This window comes from Megalops cyprinoides, chromosome 16 (assembly GCF_013368585.1).
Source record: "Megalops cyprinoides isolate fMegCyp1 chromosome 16, fMegCyp1.pri, whole genome shotgun sequence".
NCBI lineage: Eukaryota > Metazoa > Chordata > Actinopteri > Elopiformes > Megalopidae > Megalops > Megalops cyprinoides.
This window is the reverse complement of record NC_050598.1, coordinates 26,195,524-26,213,465: the sequence shown is the minus strand read 5'-3', so window position 1 is coordinate 26,213,465 and position 17,942 is coordinate 26,195,524. Positions and strand designations below refer to the sequence as shown.

Below are 17,942 nucleotides of genomic sequence, written 5' to 3'. Positions count from 1 at the left end.
CTGAAGTCACGTCATGTGCATATATTTAACCCTAACTTCCAAATTCGATACAACTTGAATGAAATGCATCTAAATATATATAATGACACATCAGATACAGACTTTTGTAGCATAAGCATTCTTCACCAATGCTCTAGACCCTATCCTTATCTCACAGGGTTAGCCTTTGCAAATGAGTAGTCCACAACATCAGCCACTAACCTGAACACTAACCACAACACCAGCCATTTGAAGGCGCACATCCCAAGACCCGTCTATGAGCAAAGCAGCCATTTTGTGCCCCTATCCTGTCTGGACTGTCCCTGGCGCCCAAGTGCTATCTCCCAGTGATAGCTTGGGGGGGTTATATTTAGCAAGCCCTGTGACTGCGATGGCCCTGGCGTGTCAGATTCCAGCAGCGTGCTCCATTGAGGCTGGATCAGCAGCTGCTGCTAACTATAACTCCCAGTCTGAGTGGGCCGAGACCCATGCTGCACTGCCACAGCACCACAGAAAAAAAAAAAATCTCCAGGTCAGATTTGTCCAGCCTTGATCCCGATGAAACCCGAAGGGAGGTGGGGGTGGGGGGGGGGAGCCGTGTCCTCCTGGTTTTTTTCCGGACCCTTCTTATTTGATGTGGAGGCACCATGAGCTCCTAAAGTTAAGGCTTTCTGCACCCGAGGTGTGCTGGTGCCTTCCTGCGGTGTTGACTGAGTTGACCGGTGTTGAAGAGTTGGACCTTGCCGGGTGCTGCTGCAGGATTGGGTAAGGGGTCACTGCACCCCTAAGGAATTTGTCCCCAAGGAGCTCCTGCGCTTCACTTGAAAGTACAGTAAGTCCTGCTCTCCTGCGGAAAGTTACAGAGCTCACTCTCACAGAGCAATCCCTCCCATTTGCTGCGGTCTGGAGATGGGACAGTGTGCACAAGTTAGATCAGGTGAACATAGCATTAACATTGCATCACCTTAATCAAAGAAATACACAACCGTACAACATTTTGGAGTTCGTGTTTAAGCATAAGAATAAGTCAGATAACATGTTCAAGAAGGAGGATCAAATATTTTTCTCTTTTTAATATTTTGGTTAACAAATGCCTGTCAGTTCTGTGTAAATTAAATACAGAATTGCATCAAAAAGTCACATGAACAACAACAATAAATAGTGATGATACATCATGTTACAAAATGAAATCATATGTTTTAATACACCAAAGATATATATAAATCTTATATGTGAGCACTATAATAAGAAAATCATGACATACTAGTGTAATATTTTTAAATCATCGGCATGTATAAATGCAAACTGAAAAGGCAATCAAATGTGTCCTCAATGTGAACGACTGAATAATTCTACCAGATCAAGTAGATGGCCTTTTTATTTACATACTTTTTACATTAACTCCTGCCACATTTATGCACACAAAAGTTCTGAATGTTTTGTTGTCAGTCAATATATCAGTAAGTGTAACTAAATACCATATATATATATAATACCTTATATACCTTATATATATAATTTCTCTCTGATCTAATCTCTCTGAATTTATTGTACATTTTTATGTGGTTTTATACGACTTCTGGGCACTGTAATTATCTTTTTATTATTTGATTTGAAGCGTGTTTGGTTCAGGACCATCTTCAGTCTTTGTTTTGATTAAAGATTATATGACGAAATTACTTGTTTTGAAATGACTTGATGAATCACTTTGTTAGTCATACAATTTCGAAGCCATCGGGTTTCCTACATATTTTTTATCTGCTTCTTCACATGGGTTTGATCTGAATGTGACATGTTCAGGGGGTGCTGACTCAGGTGTGTAAGTTGAATCTTGTATGTTGTCCCTGAATGACTCAGGTGTGTAAGGTGAATCTTGTAGGTTTTCCCTGAATGACTCAGGTGTGTATGTTGAATCTTGTAGGTTTTCCCTGAATGACTCAGGTGTGTAAGTTGAATCTTGTAGGTTTTCCCTGAATGACTCAGGTGTGTAAGTTGAATCTTGTAGGTTTTCCCTGAATGACTCAGGTGTGTAAGTTGAATCTTGTATGTTATCCCTGAATGACTCAGGTGTGTGTTGGATCTCGTAGGTTGTCCCTGAATGGCTGATGTGGCTGAGGGAGACAGTGTGTACCCTCAGCCCGTGATCTGCTGCCTGACGCCAAGCGCAGCTCTGTGACCCTGTGCCCCCGGAGCAGTGAGATGGAGAGCTGGTCTGCAGAGGAGGACCACTTCTCTTTCCTCCACACTGCACCTCTCAGCTTCAGCCTGCGCCACCAGGAAGGCCCCAACCGTGTGGAGATCTTCGACATCACCAACATCCCCAGCCCCCGCAGTGCCATCTCTGAGACGACCTGCCTGTGTGACATTTTTGGAGACGAGTGTGAGTCCCCCGCCCTCTCCAGCAGCCCGGCATCTGGGTCACTCTTCAAGAGGGAGGAGGATGAATTCGCTCTGGTAAATGACACGGCCAACGATTCATCCGGCTCCTACCACACCGCCCCCTGCTCTGAGCAGCTGAGTGATTCCAGTGGTACATACGAAGATACTAGAGAGGATCTTACCCCTGTGCCCCCAGTTACTCCTCTCCTGCCTGAAGACAGGAGTGAAACCCCTTCACCAAAATCAAGAGGTACGCCTCCCTCACCTGAACACAAGGGCAACAACATCTCTCCCGAACCTGGTCCTGCTGCTGCTCCACCTGAAGTACAGTGTGCGTCTGAAGCCAGGAGTACAACCCCTTCACCCAAACCCAAGTGCACTACCCCTGCTGAATCCAAGGATATCACCCCCCTACCTTCAGTTGGAGCCACCTCATTTGAACCTGGAGGGACTGACCAGTCACCCAAACTCAGAGATACATCTGCTTCACCTGAGGCCAGGGAAAGCAATACTTCTCCTGAACCCAGAGCTACTGCTGCCTCACCTGAACTCAAGAGTACATCCCCCTCACCTGATCCCCGGTGTACAGCCCCCTCTCCCAAACCCAACAATATAGCCCCCTCACCTGAACACAAAGGTAGACTACCTTCACCTGAACCAAGGGGCACTGACCTCTCCCCTGAACCTAGGGCTATTGTACCCTTAGCTGAAACCAGAGACACAGATCTATACACTGAAGATAGAGTAGCTCCCCCTTCACCCAACCCCAGGGGTGGATCCCCTTCACCTAAATCCAGGGCTATCACCCCTTCATCTGAACCTAGCGACTTTGATTGCTCCCTCAAACCCAAGGATACTGTCAACTCAGCTGAACCAAGAAGTACAGATCCTTTCCCCGAATCCATCTCAACTACTCTCTCACCTAAGCCCAGGACTATTAGCCCCACACTACAAACCGGAATAACAGACGCTACACCTGAACCTACAGACACTGACATCTCAGAACTGCAGAATACATTACTCTCACATGAATCCCAGGACATAGAGCCTTCATCTGAAGTCGAGAGCCCCGCCCTCTCCATCAAGAGCAAGAGTCCAGATTTATTATCTGAACTTAAAGACCCCAAGGCTGAATATTCAGACACTGCTGTTTTGTTAGAACCTTTGGATACAGACCTTTCGCTGAAGTCAACTGAACCCTGGGACAAAGACAGAGAAATGACAACTGCAACCCTGGCTAACAAGGGACTCCACTCTCCACAGCCCTGGTTCACTTCAGAGGCGGTCTTAATAAGGCCATCAGGGAACCAGCAGAAGGAGGAGAACACTCACAGAGGTCCTTCAGAAAATGAGGCACCAGAGGACACAGAACCGGTCAGCGGCTTGCTGAACCCAAGAGAAGATTCTGTGACATCCAGGGAAAGCCCCACAGAGAGCCCAGGCAGTGGCAGTGAGAACAGGCCTTTCAGGGAAAGGGAGGAGAGGGAGGGGGAAGAGGAGGAGCTGAAAGCAGAGGAGCAGGGGGGAGAAGAGGGGCAGGGGGAGGGGGAGGGAAAGCAGGGAAAGGCCAGTTACGGAGAGCAACAGGTTGAGCTGTCATTCAGTGCCAGGAATAGAAAAGCGCCTGCAAGCCCCAACTCGGCACCCACATACAGAGAGCCACGGTCGGGCATGCCAGCTCGTTGTTATTCAGACTGTCATCTTGTAACCCAGCAGCAGCAGCAGCAGCAGCAGCAGCAGAACCTACTCAGAGTTCAGAAGGAGAACCAAGTTCGCGCCAGGAAGCCTCAGCCAGTCCCTCAGGCCAACAGAAGCAGCGGCAGCCGCTCTGTCCCGGACTGCTCCAGTGAGACCTCCAGCATGGGCAGCGAGTTGGATGAAGCGGACAACGAAGTGAAGTGGTTCACGGACCTGGCCTTCAGAAGCCTCTCCAGCCCCCAGGCGGACTACCTGGACGTGTACAACTCGAGCCACAGGTCTTCCACCAACGTCTCGCAGCTGTCCACCGAGGAGAGCCCCGGGGCCAATGCCTGGTCGGCATACGCGGACCTGCGGGGCTCCACCCGGCACGAGAGCGATGACCTCTCCCACCAGCTGCCCGTTGCCCTACCCCCAGACGGACTCGACACGGCCAGGCGCTTTGAGATGGGGAGCTTCGAGTGCGTGGATGTGGCGCTGGAGAGCCGGGAGGAAGTAAGAAAGGGGAAGAGGACCGTGCCAAAAAGGCAGATCCAGTTGAAGAGGCGTGACACCAGTGAATCACGAGCTAGTGAAAACAGCGAGGTCACCGCTGAAGCCACATCTGCACAGAGGCGCTCGAGGGACACCTTTCTGCGCCAGCACAGTACACCGGCTGCCATGCAGGAGGAGCTGTACAGAAAGGAGCTGGAATCTGATCCGGGCAACAGGAAGCAGAAACTGCAGAAGTCTCTCTCCCTGGAAGAGACGTCCAGCAAAAATAAGATGGCCTCATGCCTGATCAAGAGTGTTCTGTCTAAGAAGATGCAGAATGAACACAAGCTCACAAACACACAGGTGCCATTCCAGAATGGACACTCCAGCCCTCCTCCTGTAAGGAACGTATCTTCTGAGAGCTCGCAGTCAGTTAGAGAAACCCCCAAAACAGAAGTGTCCAATCTGAGCTCTGGGATCACCTCAGATTGCAGCCTCTCCTCGGAAGATCTTCCACTCCGAGCAGACTCCAGCCCTCAGAGTGAATCCATCAAGCAGCATGGAACCTTTGGCTTCAAACCTCAGCAGAAACCATTGTGTAAACCCAGCTACAGCCCACCTCACAGCAATACGGGGAGAGCTGAATCACAGAAAAGTAATCCAGGGCATTCGGGTATGAGGTCTGAGCTGGTCATCCCGTTTGAAAGCAAGAAAACAGAGAAACGTACCCCCGCAGATGGGGGGAAGCAGCAGGCCAGCCACAACCCGGGCGAGAAACACGCCAGTGACTCAGCAAATGCCAGTGCCGGGAACACAGGCACCGCTGCCACCCGAGCCCAGGCCGCTCGGAGCGGAATGACAAACAGAGACGAGGAATGCCACGCCAGGCCGGAAAACTATAAACAACAGAGTGCCAGGAGCCTCTTCATGTCCAAAACACCAGAAATAACTCTCAAACCCTGCCCCTCCAGGGAAAAGAAGATGAGCTCCTTTAAGGTTGGCTGCCTTTCTGCCGACCTAGAAACTAAGCCAGAGGAGAGCCGTGGAGCCCCCTCACCTGAGGCTACACCAGAAAGGGAGAAGCAGGATGAGAAAGTGGAACCCGTGCTGAAAGAACAGACAGAGAACGAGGAAGCCAATGAGAAAAGCAAAGCCAAAGCTCCCATGCACAAGGTAAGGGACGTTAGGAAGCTGGTGAAGAACACCTATAACCTGTCGTTCAAGGCCACCGCCGTATCAACGCAGGTGTCTTCTTCACCTGGACAGGCAGAAAAGCTCCCCCTGTCTCCTCCGCCCATGCAGATCGAATGCAAGGCCATCAGCAGGAGAGATGAGAGGGCAGCATCCAGCCAGGCAGATGAGAGACAGACAACCCAGGAGGAGAAAACACAGACAGCTCCATCGGTCTCACCATCGCTGGCGTCTCCAGAAAAAATGAGAGAGACGGCCTCACTACGCATCACATCCAGGAGCTGTTTGTCTGAGGGCGTGGCCACGGCAGAAACACGTGTGAAGACACCCGAGGCTGCGACTGTGGAAGTCAGTACCCCCTGTGTGTCGGATTCAGGCGACCGTGCAGAGAAAGCTCAGGGGGCTGGGGCGCGATACCCCAAGCTCGGCAGCATCCCTAAGCATCCCAGCAAGGACAGGGAAGTGGCCACGCTGCTGTTTCTGCAGGATGGAATGCCTGAGGGCGTGCACGACCCCATGGCCCCGCCCCCTCTCAGCCTAACAGCCACCAGCAGCAGCCGTTCTGTGTCCATGCTGCTGAAAGAGAAGGGCTTCCAGGCCGACATCGGAGTCTGCGACGCCCCAGGTGACGGCCCTAACGCCGCGCCGAAGCACATTAATAGGCTGGAGGTGCCCCTGCAGACCTGTTCCACGGAGCAGACCCCGGCTGAACCCCAGAGAGAGGAGGGTTCAGACTCCATCCCACCCCCTGCACGCAGCTCCCCCTCTGGCCCTGTCCCTCTCACAGACATGAGGGATGAACTCCACCAGAAAGCCCCCCCTCAGACCAGGGAGCCAGAGCCTGAGAGGACGAGCCTCAAACCCAAACAGAGAGACACAAAGCCGCAGGACATCACAGAGAGTTCCATGCAGAAAGCAGCTGTGTCAGCAGCATCCAGCTACAGTATGCAACAGAGAGAAGTGACGACAGTGTCCTCCTACACAAAGAAACCAGCAGTGGAAGCAACTTCTGGCTCCCAACAGCAACAGTCACCGACTACAACAACACAACCTCCAAGTTACACACAGAAGCCAACAGTGTCGGCAACATGTGGCAACGCAGATCAACCTTCAGTGTCTGCAACCTCCAGTTACAGACAAAAGCCAGCAGCGTCCAGTAACCCACAGCAATCAAATATGGAGCGCAGGGACACACAGGAACAGGTGTCATCCTGCGGCTCAGAGCGATCAACGGTGTCCATGACAACCCAAGCCCCGAGCTACTCACAACAACAGGCAATCAGGACAATATCCACCCAGCGGACACCGAGCGAGGATTTCCGTTTCTACGCCTCGGACGACCCCCCAAGCTACGACGAACGGGAGAGCTTCAGTCCTCTGCTGCTGACAGACTTGCCACCAAGGAAAATGGACCGGTACCACCCCATCATCCCCGCCCCCCCTTGCTCCTGCACTGCGGATAGCATCCCCAGTCCCGGTCCCGCTCCTCCTGCATCCCCGCCCTCATCTGCCCAGGCCCCGCCTTCGCATACCCAAGCCCCGCCCTCTCACACCGCTCCAGCTGCGGCACGCCCACACCAAAAACGGTCGGACGCCCACTCGCTGAGCCACCAGCAGGGCTCGCCCCAGGCCGCTCAGCCGAGCTCCGCTCAGCCCCCACTCATGTTCCAGCCTCTTCATCAGCCACCTGGCCTGCCTGCCGGCCCCGCCCCCTTGCAGCAGCCCCGCCCTGAGGATGGCAGGCAGCCTCCTCCAGGCCCGCAGGCAGACAGGAGGGTGCCTCGCCACCGCTCACCCCAGCAGCCTGCTCCGCTGCCGGGCGGCGGCCCCTACAGCGGCGGGCACCACGGCCACTCGCCCGGCGTGCCCTCTCTGGAGGTGAGGCCACAGTACCTGTGCAGCCCTCAGGGCTTTGTGTCCTCTTTCGGCTCAGAGTACGGGGGAGAGAGCGGCGGCAGCAGCGGAGTGCTGTACCCTGAGGGTGGCGGGGGTCTCGCCTACGGGCAGAGCCCCCGGCGCGTCCTCCTGGACCCCGAGACGGGGAAATACTTCTACATCGAGGTGCCCGTGCAGCCACTGCGCAAGATGCTGTTTGACCCAGAGACGGGCCAGTACGTTGAGGTGCTGATCCCACAGCAGGCCCTTTCCCACTCTGGCCTGTACCCACCGGTCGCCGCCCCCTACCACTCTCTGCACAACCCCGGCATGTACGCCCCACAGTACCTGCCGTACGGCGTTCCGCCCCACCCCCAGGCCCCATCCCCTCGGCACCCTGAACCCCCGGCTGCCCCAGGACTACACCAGAGCAGCGCGGGGTTTGGGAGCCCAGCAGGTCAGGGTGCGAAGCCTGAGCCCCAAAGCCACGCGCCACTGGATCAGAGTTACCTGGAGAGCATGTATTACATTCCCACAGGGATGACCGCTAGCCCGAACCCTGCACCGCCAGACTTCTATCACAAACTGCCCCCCAGTCTGCCTAACTCAGGGGGCAAAAGGTCCTGAAAGTAGAAAAGGGCCTGGAGGGTCACATGTCCAAAATGTATCTACGGGGAGCCTTCTGTAAACAACATTACTTTCACAATTTTCACTTCACACCTACAGTGAGTGGGTTTTTTTTCTTTGGGTGATTCTCTACTTGTGTATGTTCAGTGTCTTCTTGTGCGTTCTGTGCTGTGGTGTGGTTATCTGAATAAATCAATATTCACTTGACCAGCTTGGAGTAAAAGCAGAGGTGAACACCCATGTGACAAGTGTAAAGGAAGCAGATTAATAAGCGAGGACACTCCCTGAGTGGGGAAATGCGGATGCTTTGGGAAATAATGCATTCTTGTTCCTGGTTGGACAGACAAATATTGCACCAAGCCAGCTCTAGTCACCTGTGCACTGCCTCATCTAGGGACCTGACCACCTTTTTTTATCAACCTCAGCTGAGTGTCTCATGGGTTTTCACGTCCTTTAAACATACAATTAGCAATAGCATTTTAGTGAGAATTATAAACACACAAAATATTATGAACTGTATGCCTCATACATATAAATATGTGAAGTAGATAGACTGCAAACATGTTACAAATAGCATCCTTACTCTTAAAATGTTTTTGCTGCAGGCTTTTTTGTTTATTCTACTGAAAACGCAAACTGTTGTGTAACCAGTGAGAGACCTCTGTAAAGAGCATGGAAGGACAGGAATTTGGAGTCAGACAAGATTATCTGTTCCAGTTTCTCCCATGGTGCTTTGCAGGTTTTTTCCAAAGGCTGACATATGTAATCTATTGACTTTTGATAATGTTCTGCCCTTTCAGAATGGGAAGCGCAAATTTTCACCTTCGTTGCTCCCCTGTAACTACTGTGTTTGTGTGTGCGTAGAGTGGAAGAAATGTCATTGTTAGGATGTGCAGCTGTAACAGACAGGTATAAAGCAGCTACACACCCCATCTGATCACTGATGTGCATTGGAAACACAGTCAGAATCATGGATCGTTGGATCTGATGTGACAGGAGATAAAAGTGCCACATCGCTCACTGCACTCTGAGGCCAACAGCAGGACGTGAAGCACCGGCTTTCTAAATGCCGTTGTTTGCTCTTGTGGAGACGAACGCACTGAGCATGCTCATGGGCCAGCCAATAGAGGCCGGGGCTCATCACTCCAGCTGGACGTTCTCACACCTCAATCACTCGATTATGCTGCAGGGTGTGCGTTGCAGTTTCATATGTCTGGAGCAGGATCTCTACAAGCTACAGCTGATCACTCTTCAGGGAAGCTTGTCTCATTTGACTGGTGCATAACCTGCTTATCCCCGTTTATGTGGAACCTCTGCTGATCTCTTCCAGAGCCATCCATTAATCCACTGTTGTGTATCATCGTTGTACGTATTTGTCTATCAAAAATAAACAAATACATATGCAGATCAAATGGGAGAGATTGTTTCCAGTGCTCCAAATTTACATTGGAACATACATATTAAAGACATTTTAATAATAAATACAGTACATTCTTACTGAGTTGTTTTTTAGTTTGCTTTTCTTTTAACGGTTTTTGGTCATGTGTGAAAGCACAGCTGCAATGATAAGCTTCAAGTGTAGGCTTTAAAAAAGAGAAATGTAAAATAGCAGCAAACAAATACACACCCAGATCCGCCTGTACAGCATATACATATATTACACACTGTACATACAAGACACAGACACAGAAATACATTCATCCATAGTAACAAACATGCATATACATTCACTCACACATACACAAAGACACAGCAACTATACAGACTTGCTCCGCATCGTTTATTATCAGTCTGTGTGTATTGCAGGGAGGGAAGCAGTATTCCCAGCACAGTTTTACCCATTCCAAGTTTTAAAAGCAGCAGGCAAATGCATTCATTGAAACCCGCTGATGTCTTCTATTGTGTGCGCTAGTCTCCGGCTAGTAAAGCCCAAAATGACTCTGACTGATCTGCATTGGGAATGTTATTTCCATCCCAGCATCGGTTATTTCAGTACGGCTGACTGGTGATGCATGTTTGTGCCTGGACTGGGCATGACCAGTGCAAGAGGCAGAAATCTCCCAACAAGCACGGCTGTGAGCCAGGTGCAGTGTGAGGACTTGGTTAGTCTGTAAATCAACTGCACCAGAATGTATATCCAGGTGGCTGGGCTGTATGAGGCTATCTATGTGCAATATTATGCTGTGAACAACCATAAAATATCAGCGTAATAACTTATTTTTGGACATGACAGACCCATGCTTCCCCTCAGTCTGTGTATGTGCATCTCCTAAGAAACAGCTGCAGGTGGACTTTGTTGTCATGTACTGCCCCCAAGTGGACATAAACTGATACTACCACAGCAGTAAGCGGGTATCTCACAGTTCCTTTACCCAACAAGGTGCCCATTCCCCCTAAAGTGAGATCGGGCAAAGTTGAAAACAGGGTGGAGAACTTCCCACAGTCCCTAACAAAAACAGACTGAGAGCCCAATGCAAGAGCAACCACCTGCTATCTGCCTGGGCAGGGAAACACCTCACAATGTAACCAGAACAAAATCAACACAAGAGAAAACCATTGAATGTTGCAATAAGACACTAAACGTTACAGTCGTATGATAAAGTGCAACACAATACACAAGATATTGTGTAATAATACTGTCTTCATAATATCACACATGTACTTGTATATTGTGTGTGTGTATATATATATATATATATATATATATATATATATATAATGTGTGTGTGTAAAAAATCAAAAATCCATACTCAGCAGGGGCATCCAGTATAGGGTCATTTAGGGCACAGAGCAGATAAAATAGGTTCAAATATGTGTGTGTGTGTGTGTGTGTACAGGTAAAAGGATGGAATAGCCAATATAACATTCATCATGTCAAACCCTGCTGCCACCCCCCAGCACAGACTACGCCCCCCCCAAAGCAACTGAGCACTTGGGACCGCTGAGTGGATCAGTCATTTATGGTGCCTGTTCTGAGTGCAGGCTGAACCCTTTGGCCCGGGTTCCAGCCCACCTGAGTCATCCGATAACGATGCCCATAGGAGTCGCCAGTCATTCCTACTATCGGCCCAGTGGCCTTTTTGCACGCGTGTTCTAAGTGCTGGTACTCTGTTGCAGAGTGACTACATTCGCACCTCTGAAGGAGGGGAATTAAGAGGCTGATGTCATGCTCTTCAGAATCTCAAACTGACATCCAGCTCCCGCGTGTCCTGCCAAGTTTGAAAGGCAAAATTAAAAAAAAAATCCCCCACGGTGGGGGAGTTTATCTTTCCCCCTGCTGATGTGACTGACATGGAACACGGAGCGGGTTATTTCTGACAGCGCAGGAGCCAAAAGCACCCGTGGGCGAGGGCTTAAAGAGGGGCGGGGCTCCCGTCTCTCCACGGGGAGTGGGTCAGGAGAAGTTCAGGGCTTGCGCAGGGATCATCTGGACGTTGAATGACATACTAACCTTGGCTGCACTTCTGCACTATGACCACATGCGGTACGGACGATTATACAGGCGAGATCGAAAAAAGCGCAACAAGAGACCGGAACGCTTCCCTCGTCACTTTGTGCTCACAGCGCAAAAACAAAGTGTCAGCGTGCGGGAGAGGACCGACGCTGAGCATGTCCTCCCAAAAAAGGTCCTGGTGACCAGACCCTCAAACGCATCACCGATGTCACGTCCCTTTCACAAGACAAGCATCATTTCCACTGCCACGTACACAGCCCTGCATACAGAGCGCATACAGCAGTCTCACAATGGAGAAAGAGAAACAAAGCACACAAGTAACCATGCGAAGCACTACACATAACCACAATCCTATCAGAACTAATGCACACAAACAGTACACGCCACACTACTTTAAATCTACCACAAGGGGGCAGCATACCCCCATACAACATAGCCATGATCCCATCAGCAGTAGCTGGAGGTGTTTCTCAGAACGGGGATGGTAATGGTTTCTGGGATTATATGTCCCTTCCAGGCTGTTTTTGAGGCTGCACATGCCATACTCATTAATGACAGCCCTCTTGTCTCTCTATCTGTACATGGCGGTCTGAAAAAGAGAACAGGGCTAGTCTGAACAGGAGTAAAACACAGGTCTCCTCTGTGGGTGCGGCAGGAAACTACATCAGAACAGGCGAGATGAGGGATGCATTCAATGACTGCTCACATAATGGATGTTTTAGGCATTCAGCAGAAATATCAGTAGCGCTTTATAGCTCTGATGCCACTTAATTTCACGTGGAGTTGTTAATTCCCTCTTATTTTCCTGAGCAACGAGCCACATTGCAAGGGAAGTTTAAGCAATCGCAATTTAACACTGCAATCTCACCACATTTTTGCTGCATTTTTTCAACAAAATGCAACGCCTTCTTGTTCTCTCCTCTGTGTTGCTTTTGACACATGGAAAGTGTGTGAACACACACACACACACACACACAAACATTAACCCTTTAGGAAGAAATCAAGGGAGGGTGTCTGGAACAGGACGATTTTCTCCTTGCTGTAGGCCAGGACTCCCAGATGCAGAGACAGAAGCAGAGACCATACAGTGGAAGGGAAAGCAGACGTGAGCACGCAGACACACACAGAGGAAGTCTCTGTTTACCGTCTCTGGATACGGTTCACCTCCAGGCCCAGAGAGAACCTCCCTCAGTCCCAACACACTGGAGACGCAGAGGTGTTTCAGTGTCCACTTTTATTACCTCATTACCAAAAACGGCTAACAATAACAGTAACGACAATATTACCTCATTCCTGCCTCCGGCCAGGGCAGTCATAGTGACAGACATTTATCACCGGGGACCATCAGAGATAACGAAGACGGCAGAACTTTCCAAAAACATCCAAATGACACCAAAGAAACATTACAGAAATTGTGTGTGTGTGTGTGTGTGTGTGTGTGTGTGGGGGGGGGGGGGGGGGGGGGGTCTTTGTTTTGCATACTCCCTGAGCAGAACTCTCCAAAAAGGGTCCAACGGCCAAGTGGCTTTATCCTCTCCTCATTTACAAGACACTGTCTCATCTGGTGAATGTTGCCCTTTTGCTTCTACACATCTCTGTCTAAACAGAGTGGGGGACAACAAAAGTCAGTGTGTGTGTGTGTGTGTGTTTTTCTCCTCCGTATCACCGTGCAGGTGTATGCGCTCCGGCTCCAGCCAGTGAGAGTGCGTGTGACCGCGTGTGAGCGCGTGTCCCCGCCCGCCGCGTGAAGCCGTGGGAGCCTCACTGGGCCCTCCTGGCCATCAGCATCTCGCGGATATTGTCCTCTGCCTCCTTCACACTGCGCTCCAGGTACGTCTTCTTCTGCTGTGGAGAGGGAAACGGACACACGTCACACACCGCTGTCACCTTTACATGAGAAACCGTCGAAACACGGACTGAAAGAAAGAATGAGTGTGTGTGTGTGTGTGTGTGTGTGTGTGTGTGTGTGAGACAGAGAGAGAGAAAGAGAAACTGGTATTTTCATTGACAGATGACGTGATGTTTTTTTGTACGGCAGTCTCAAGTCATCTGACATTTGCACGCCTACACCGGTTAGTCACTGTGTTGGGACAGACAGAGGAGAGTTCCTGACCTTCACACCCCTGTGTGACTGACCAGCCAGGTCCACTCGACAAAGTCAATAAATAGATCAGTAAATCACACCCTACAGACGAGGAGGGCGATATGACATCACAGACCGGCAGCCTGGGCCATCTAGTGTGTGTCTGTGTGTTATTTTTCGGTGCTGTTTCCACTTCCCACCCCTGTGCAGGCTGACTGTATCTGACTTCCTGTCCCGGAAGGTTCCAGGCTCATGGACCCGGCCCGGCCCGGCCCATGGAAAATCTCTTCTAGTGTTCCTTTGTTGTGACTATAGCGATGGCAGGGCAGCCTAGACATATATATTCCCTTTGGCCGCTGCCTATCTGTGCAGGGGTGTGTGGAGGGAGGGGGGCATGCTGATAAGTAAAGCTTAGATCTCTTTGCATGTTTTTTCCTGTTATTTTATGTTAAACCACAATATATTTCCAGGCCAGCAGCGCTGAGTCTTCACTGGGAGGCCACAAAGGGGAAGAGCAGTGGTGAGGTAATCTGCAGCAGAAGCCTCCCTCACTTGGCTGAGCTAATGACAGCCATAATGAACCTCATCTGACCTGACCTGATGACCAAAAGCCTCGAGTTGCTTCTGCAACTTAAACGTGACCAAGACGGGCAGTTATTCACTCCGCTGCACTGTGTTGAGGCCGCCAGCAGGGGGCGACTGAGATACCGCAGTGATTCAAATTTCAATTTCAAACACATACACACCCACAAAACACATACACACAGGAAGACACAGGCCAAACACACGCACACATGCACAAACATCCAGAAACATTGATATACTTCTCATGAACGTCAGCTCATAGAGTAGATAAAAGCATAAAAGGGAGTTTGAAAGGTGAGGCCCTTTTCCCTGGCTGTTATGAGGGTCTGAGCAGCGGCCTGTAGCTGGGAACCAGACCCCTTCAGCCTCTGCCTTGGCTGCCATGGAGACGAAGCTTGACCACCTGCAAAGGCAGGTCCGACTGGAATCAGAACCCCAGAGCTTCCATGTGACGGAGCTCCACGTACCTCATCACCAAAGAGGAAGAGCAGGAGGATGGTCACCAGCCAAGGGTCAGATCACCTAGTTCTAATCCTTACCATGTCCACTGTGTGGGGAAAGAAAATGAAGTAATCTAGGGTCAGTGTTTGAGGACAGGCCTACGTAAATCAATCCCCCACACAGAGAGCGCCACGCTCCTGTAACCGTTACGGTACTCTTACCCCGGCCTAGCCCCAGGGCCCAGCCCCCGCGACGGGCCCATATAAGGCGTTGTTCCGGCGCCAGAGGCCTGACGTGGAGGCCTCACTCCAGCGACATGCCCAGACACAGCCCATCCTCCGTCTTCACCGCCAGCAGGTGAGCGAGCGGGATTGAGAAACGCTCTGCTACCTCAGCCTTCCGGCGATTTCCTCACCAGGCAACAGGCAGTCAACAAACCCACGCCCTCAAATCACAGACTGCTGTAAGGGGGTGGGGGGAGGGGGAGGAGGCGGAGCCACCAGGTGGAGCCCTGTCTCTACAGTACTCACCGGAGTCTTACATAAACCATTACCTGCTACCTTTATGTTAACAATGGAGAACATCGATACGACTACCCGAGGTTCCCCCTCAGTGACTCACCATATCACACAATCAGCTGTACTGTTGCACAACTCTGTCTTCATTAAGAGGGACTGCTGAAAAGCCTTGCTCAAGGGCACTTGGATTGATGACATTCCTCACTTTATCACAGCTTTATCACCCATTTTGATGGGCGACATTTGTGAACTTCGTAAACTTTGTGAACTTTGAAACCTGTTGACAAGTGGAAAGAGCTATCTGGTGAGACTCAGGTTTGTCTCTTTTAAGCTCAGAAAGAAAAAAAAAAATCCCCACAAAATCTGAAGTCTGAAAGGAAAGTAAAGGCAGGCCTCAGTCCCCCAGGCGTCTGTCTGTGGGTGAGTTAAATCGTGAGGTAATGGCCAGAGCATTCCGGTCGGCCTGCCTTCCTGCCGGGCCTCCCCACAGCGAACCAGGACAGAAATCAAAGCTCTGGGGAATGGGAGGAATGTGGCGAAGAAGAAAACCAAAAGACTCGGCGCTGGAAGAGAAACCGTCCGCTATCAGCACATGCTGCCTCTAAGACCATCCACCTGATCCCCACACTCTCCACTGAGAGAGACCATCCAGCTTGTCCCTACACTGCCACTGAGACCATCCACATGATCCCCACACTGCCACCGAGACCATCCAGCTGATCCCCACACTGCCACCGAGACCATCATACTGATCCACACACTGACACTGAGACCTCCGAGCTGATCCCCACACTGCCACCGAGACCATCCAGCTGATCCCCACACTGCCACCGAGACCATCCAGCTGATCCCCACACTGCCACCGAGACCATCCAGCTGATCCCCACACTGCCACCGAGACCATCCAGCTGATCCCCACACTGACACCGAGACCATCCAGCTGATCCCCACACTGACACTGAGACCTCCAAGCTGCTACCCACACTGCCACTAAGACCATCATACTGATCCACACACAGCCAGTATACAGTACCACACACTAGGGTCCAGTACACTACTGTGACACACACGCAATGAGAAAACTGCCAAGGCATCCAAGTCGGAAGAATTTATGACCCGGATGCGAGCCAGAGTATTGTACGTTACGTACACCTCCCATACAGCTACAGCAGAGGCATTTACAAGTCTATAGAAACAGACAGAAATAGAAACTACAAGACAGAAACTAGAGTGGAGGGAATCTCCCTCAGATCATTTTCAGGTCAAAGTTTCACAGCAGCAGGTCTGTCCTGGTCTGAGGCAGGTCTCTCTCTCTCTCTCTCTCAGGTAGCAGGACTGGAGCTCTAATCGCATGCAAAAACAGGCTGTGAGTCAGAGAGCCAGGGAGGCTGCAGACACAGTCATTCTTCCCTGCAGGAAGCCTTGCTTTTCACAAGTGATCCACTTTTTTTTTTTTATATCTCCGTGTAATGAAATCTCTCCCCAAAATTCTGTGGCCTTCCTCTCCCGGGGAGTTATTCATGGAACGTCTCTCTCGCCCCTGACAGGAACTCATGAGCTCACCTTCTGCAGGCCGGGCCCCCAGCCTCCCTCTGCCCTGCCCCGCCCCGCCCCAACGCCCCGCCAACACCACAACAGGACAGACGGGAAGGATCCACCCCGGCTGGGAGGGGAGTCCAGATGGCGGAAGTCTTGAAATCTGTCCTGCATCGTCTAACAGGACAAAGCGGTCCCCCCCACCACCTCCCCACCCCTTTCTCTGAACGCATTTGTCGTGGCTCTCCCTTGCCATAGCAGTAGGTGGCTAAACGGCTGTTCTTGGCTGCCTCTCCTGAGCTTGGCCCTTGCGGCATCTATTCCAGCGAATCTGAGCAAAACAACCTCTGACAAAACAGTCATTAGCCTGAATAGCTTCCTGTAGAAGGGCATTCCTGGAAAAGGCAGCTGCACCCACGAGTGGCAAGATTTCTCCTCAGGACCTCCCCTTCCTTCAGAGACGCTGGCTCCGAGCAGGCAAGAGAAGCGGGGTTCGCGCACCTGCTCTCCCTTTCTGATGTGTGCCCCGCGAGTGTGTGTCCATCAAGGAGCGGAATGCGTGCAATGTGGAGCCCACGCTCCACAATCCGTGGAATGCGGGGATGGACCTGTGATTCCACCCTGCTCAGAGTCTACACCAGGGCGGCGCTGTGGATTTACACAGACCTGATACCCTCTCCACAAACATGCCACTGCACAGCATAAATCATAACCCATGGACATAGACACACACACACACACACACACACACACGCACACGCGCACACACACTCTCATTCCAAACACAAAGAAATTTTTTAGTTAAGAACCTGATAAGACTACGCAAGGTTAAAAAAATTCTCGATCTTCACAAGTAAAAAAAAAAGTCTAAAAATATATGCTACACAGTAGCTACCTAAAAAGCATAGCCACATCTACAGTTTCTTTCACCACAGTTAACAGAACAAACTCATTCACATCAAACACAAACACACTGAGAATGGGGAGTAGTTCCTGCTGCAGGAAACAGCTTAAAGACAGCCACCTAAACACATCGTGGGACGGAGCCCGGACTGTGACGGACACGCCGCGGTACACAATGGTTTATATCTGTGAAGCGTAC

General features: G+C 50.9%; 2 protein-coding genes across 2 annotated transcripts in view; one reads left to right on the top strand and one right to left on the bottom strand.

Moving 5' to 3' along the window:
* Positions 1-570: 570 nt before the first annotated feature.
* On the top strand, positions 571-8,265 carry si:ch73-43g23.1 (uncharacterized protein C4orf54 homolog). Its single transcript, XM_036548578.1, has 4 exons — positions 571-811; positions 2,067-3,818; positions 3,903-5,703; positions 5,833-8,265. The coding sequence occupies exons 2-4, from the start codon at positions 2,179-2,181 to the stop codon at positions 8,221-8,223; spliced, it is 5,832 nt and encodes a 1,943-aa protein (XP_036404471.1). The 5' UTR covers positions 571-811; positions 2,067-2,178; the 3' UTR covers positions 8,224-8,265.
* Positions 8,266-13,127: 4,862 nt separating this feature from the next.
* pfdn1 (prefoldin subunit 1) overlaps positions 13,128-17,942 on the bottom strand; it is a 30,309-nt gene continuing 25,494 nt past the window's right edge. The window contains exon 4 of the mRNA XM_036548723.1: positions 13,128-13,522. Within this exon, the coding sequence (XP_036404616.1) occupies positions 13,439-13,522 (84 nt within the window). The 3' untranslated portion in view covers positions 13,128-13,438. The remainder of the gene's footprint in view (positions 13,523-17,942) is intronic.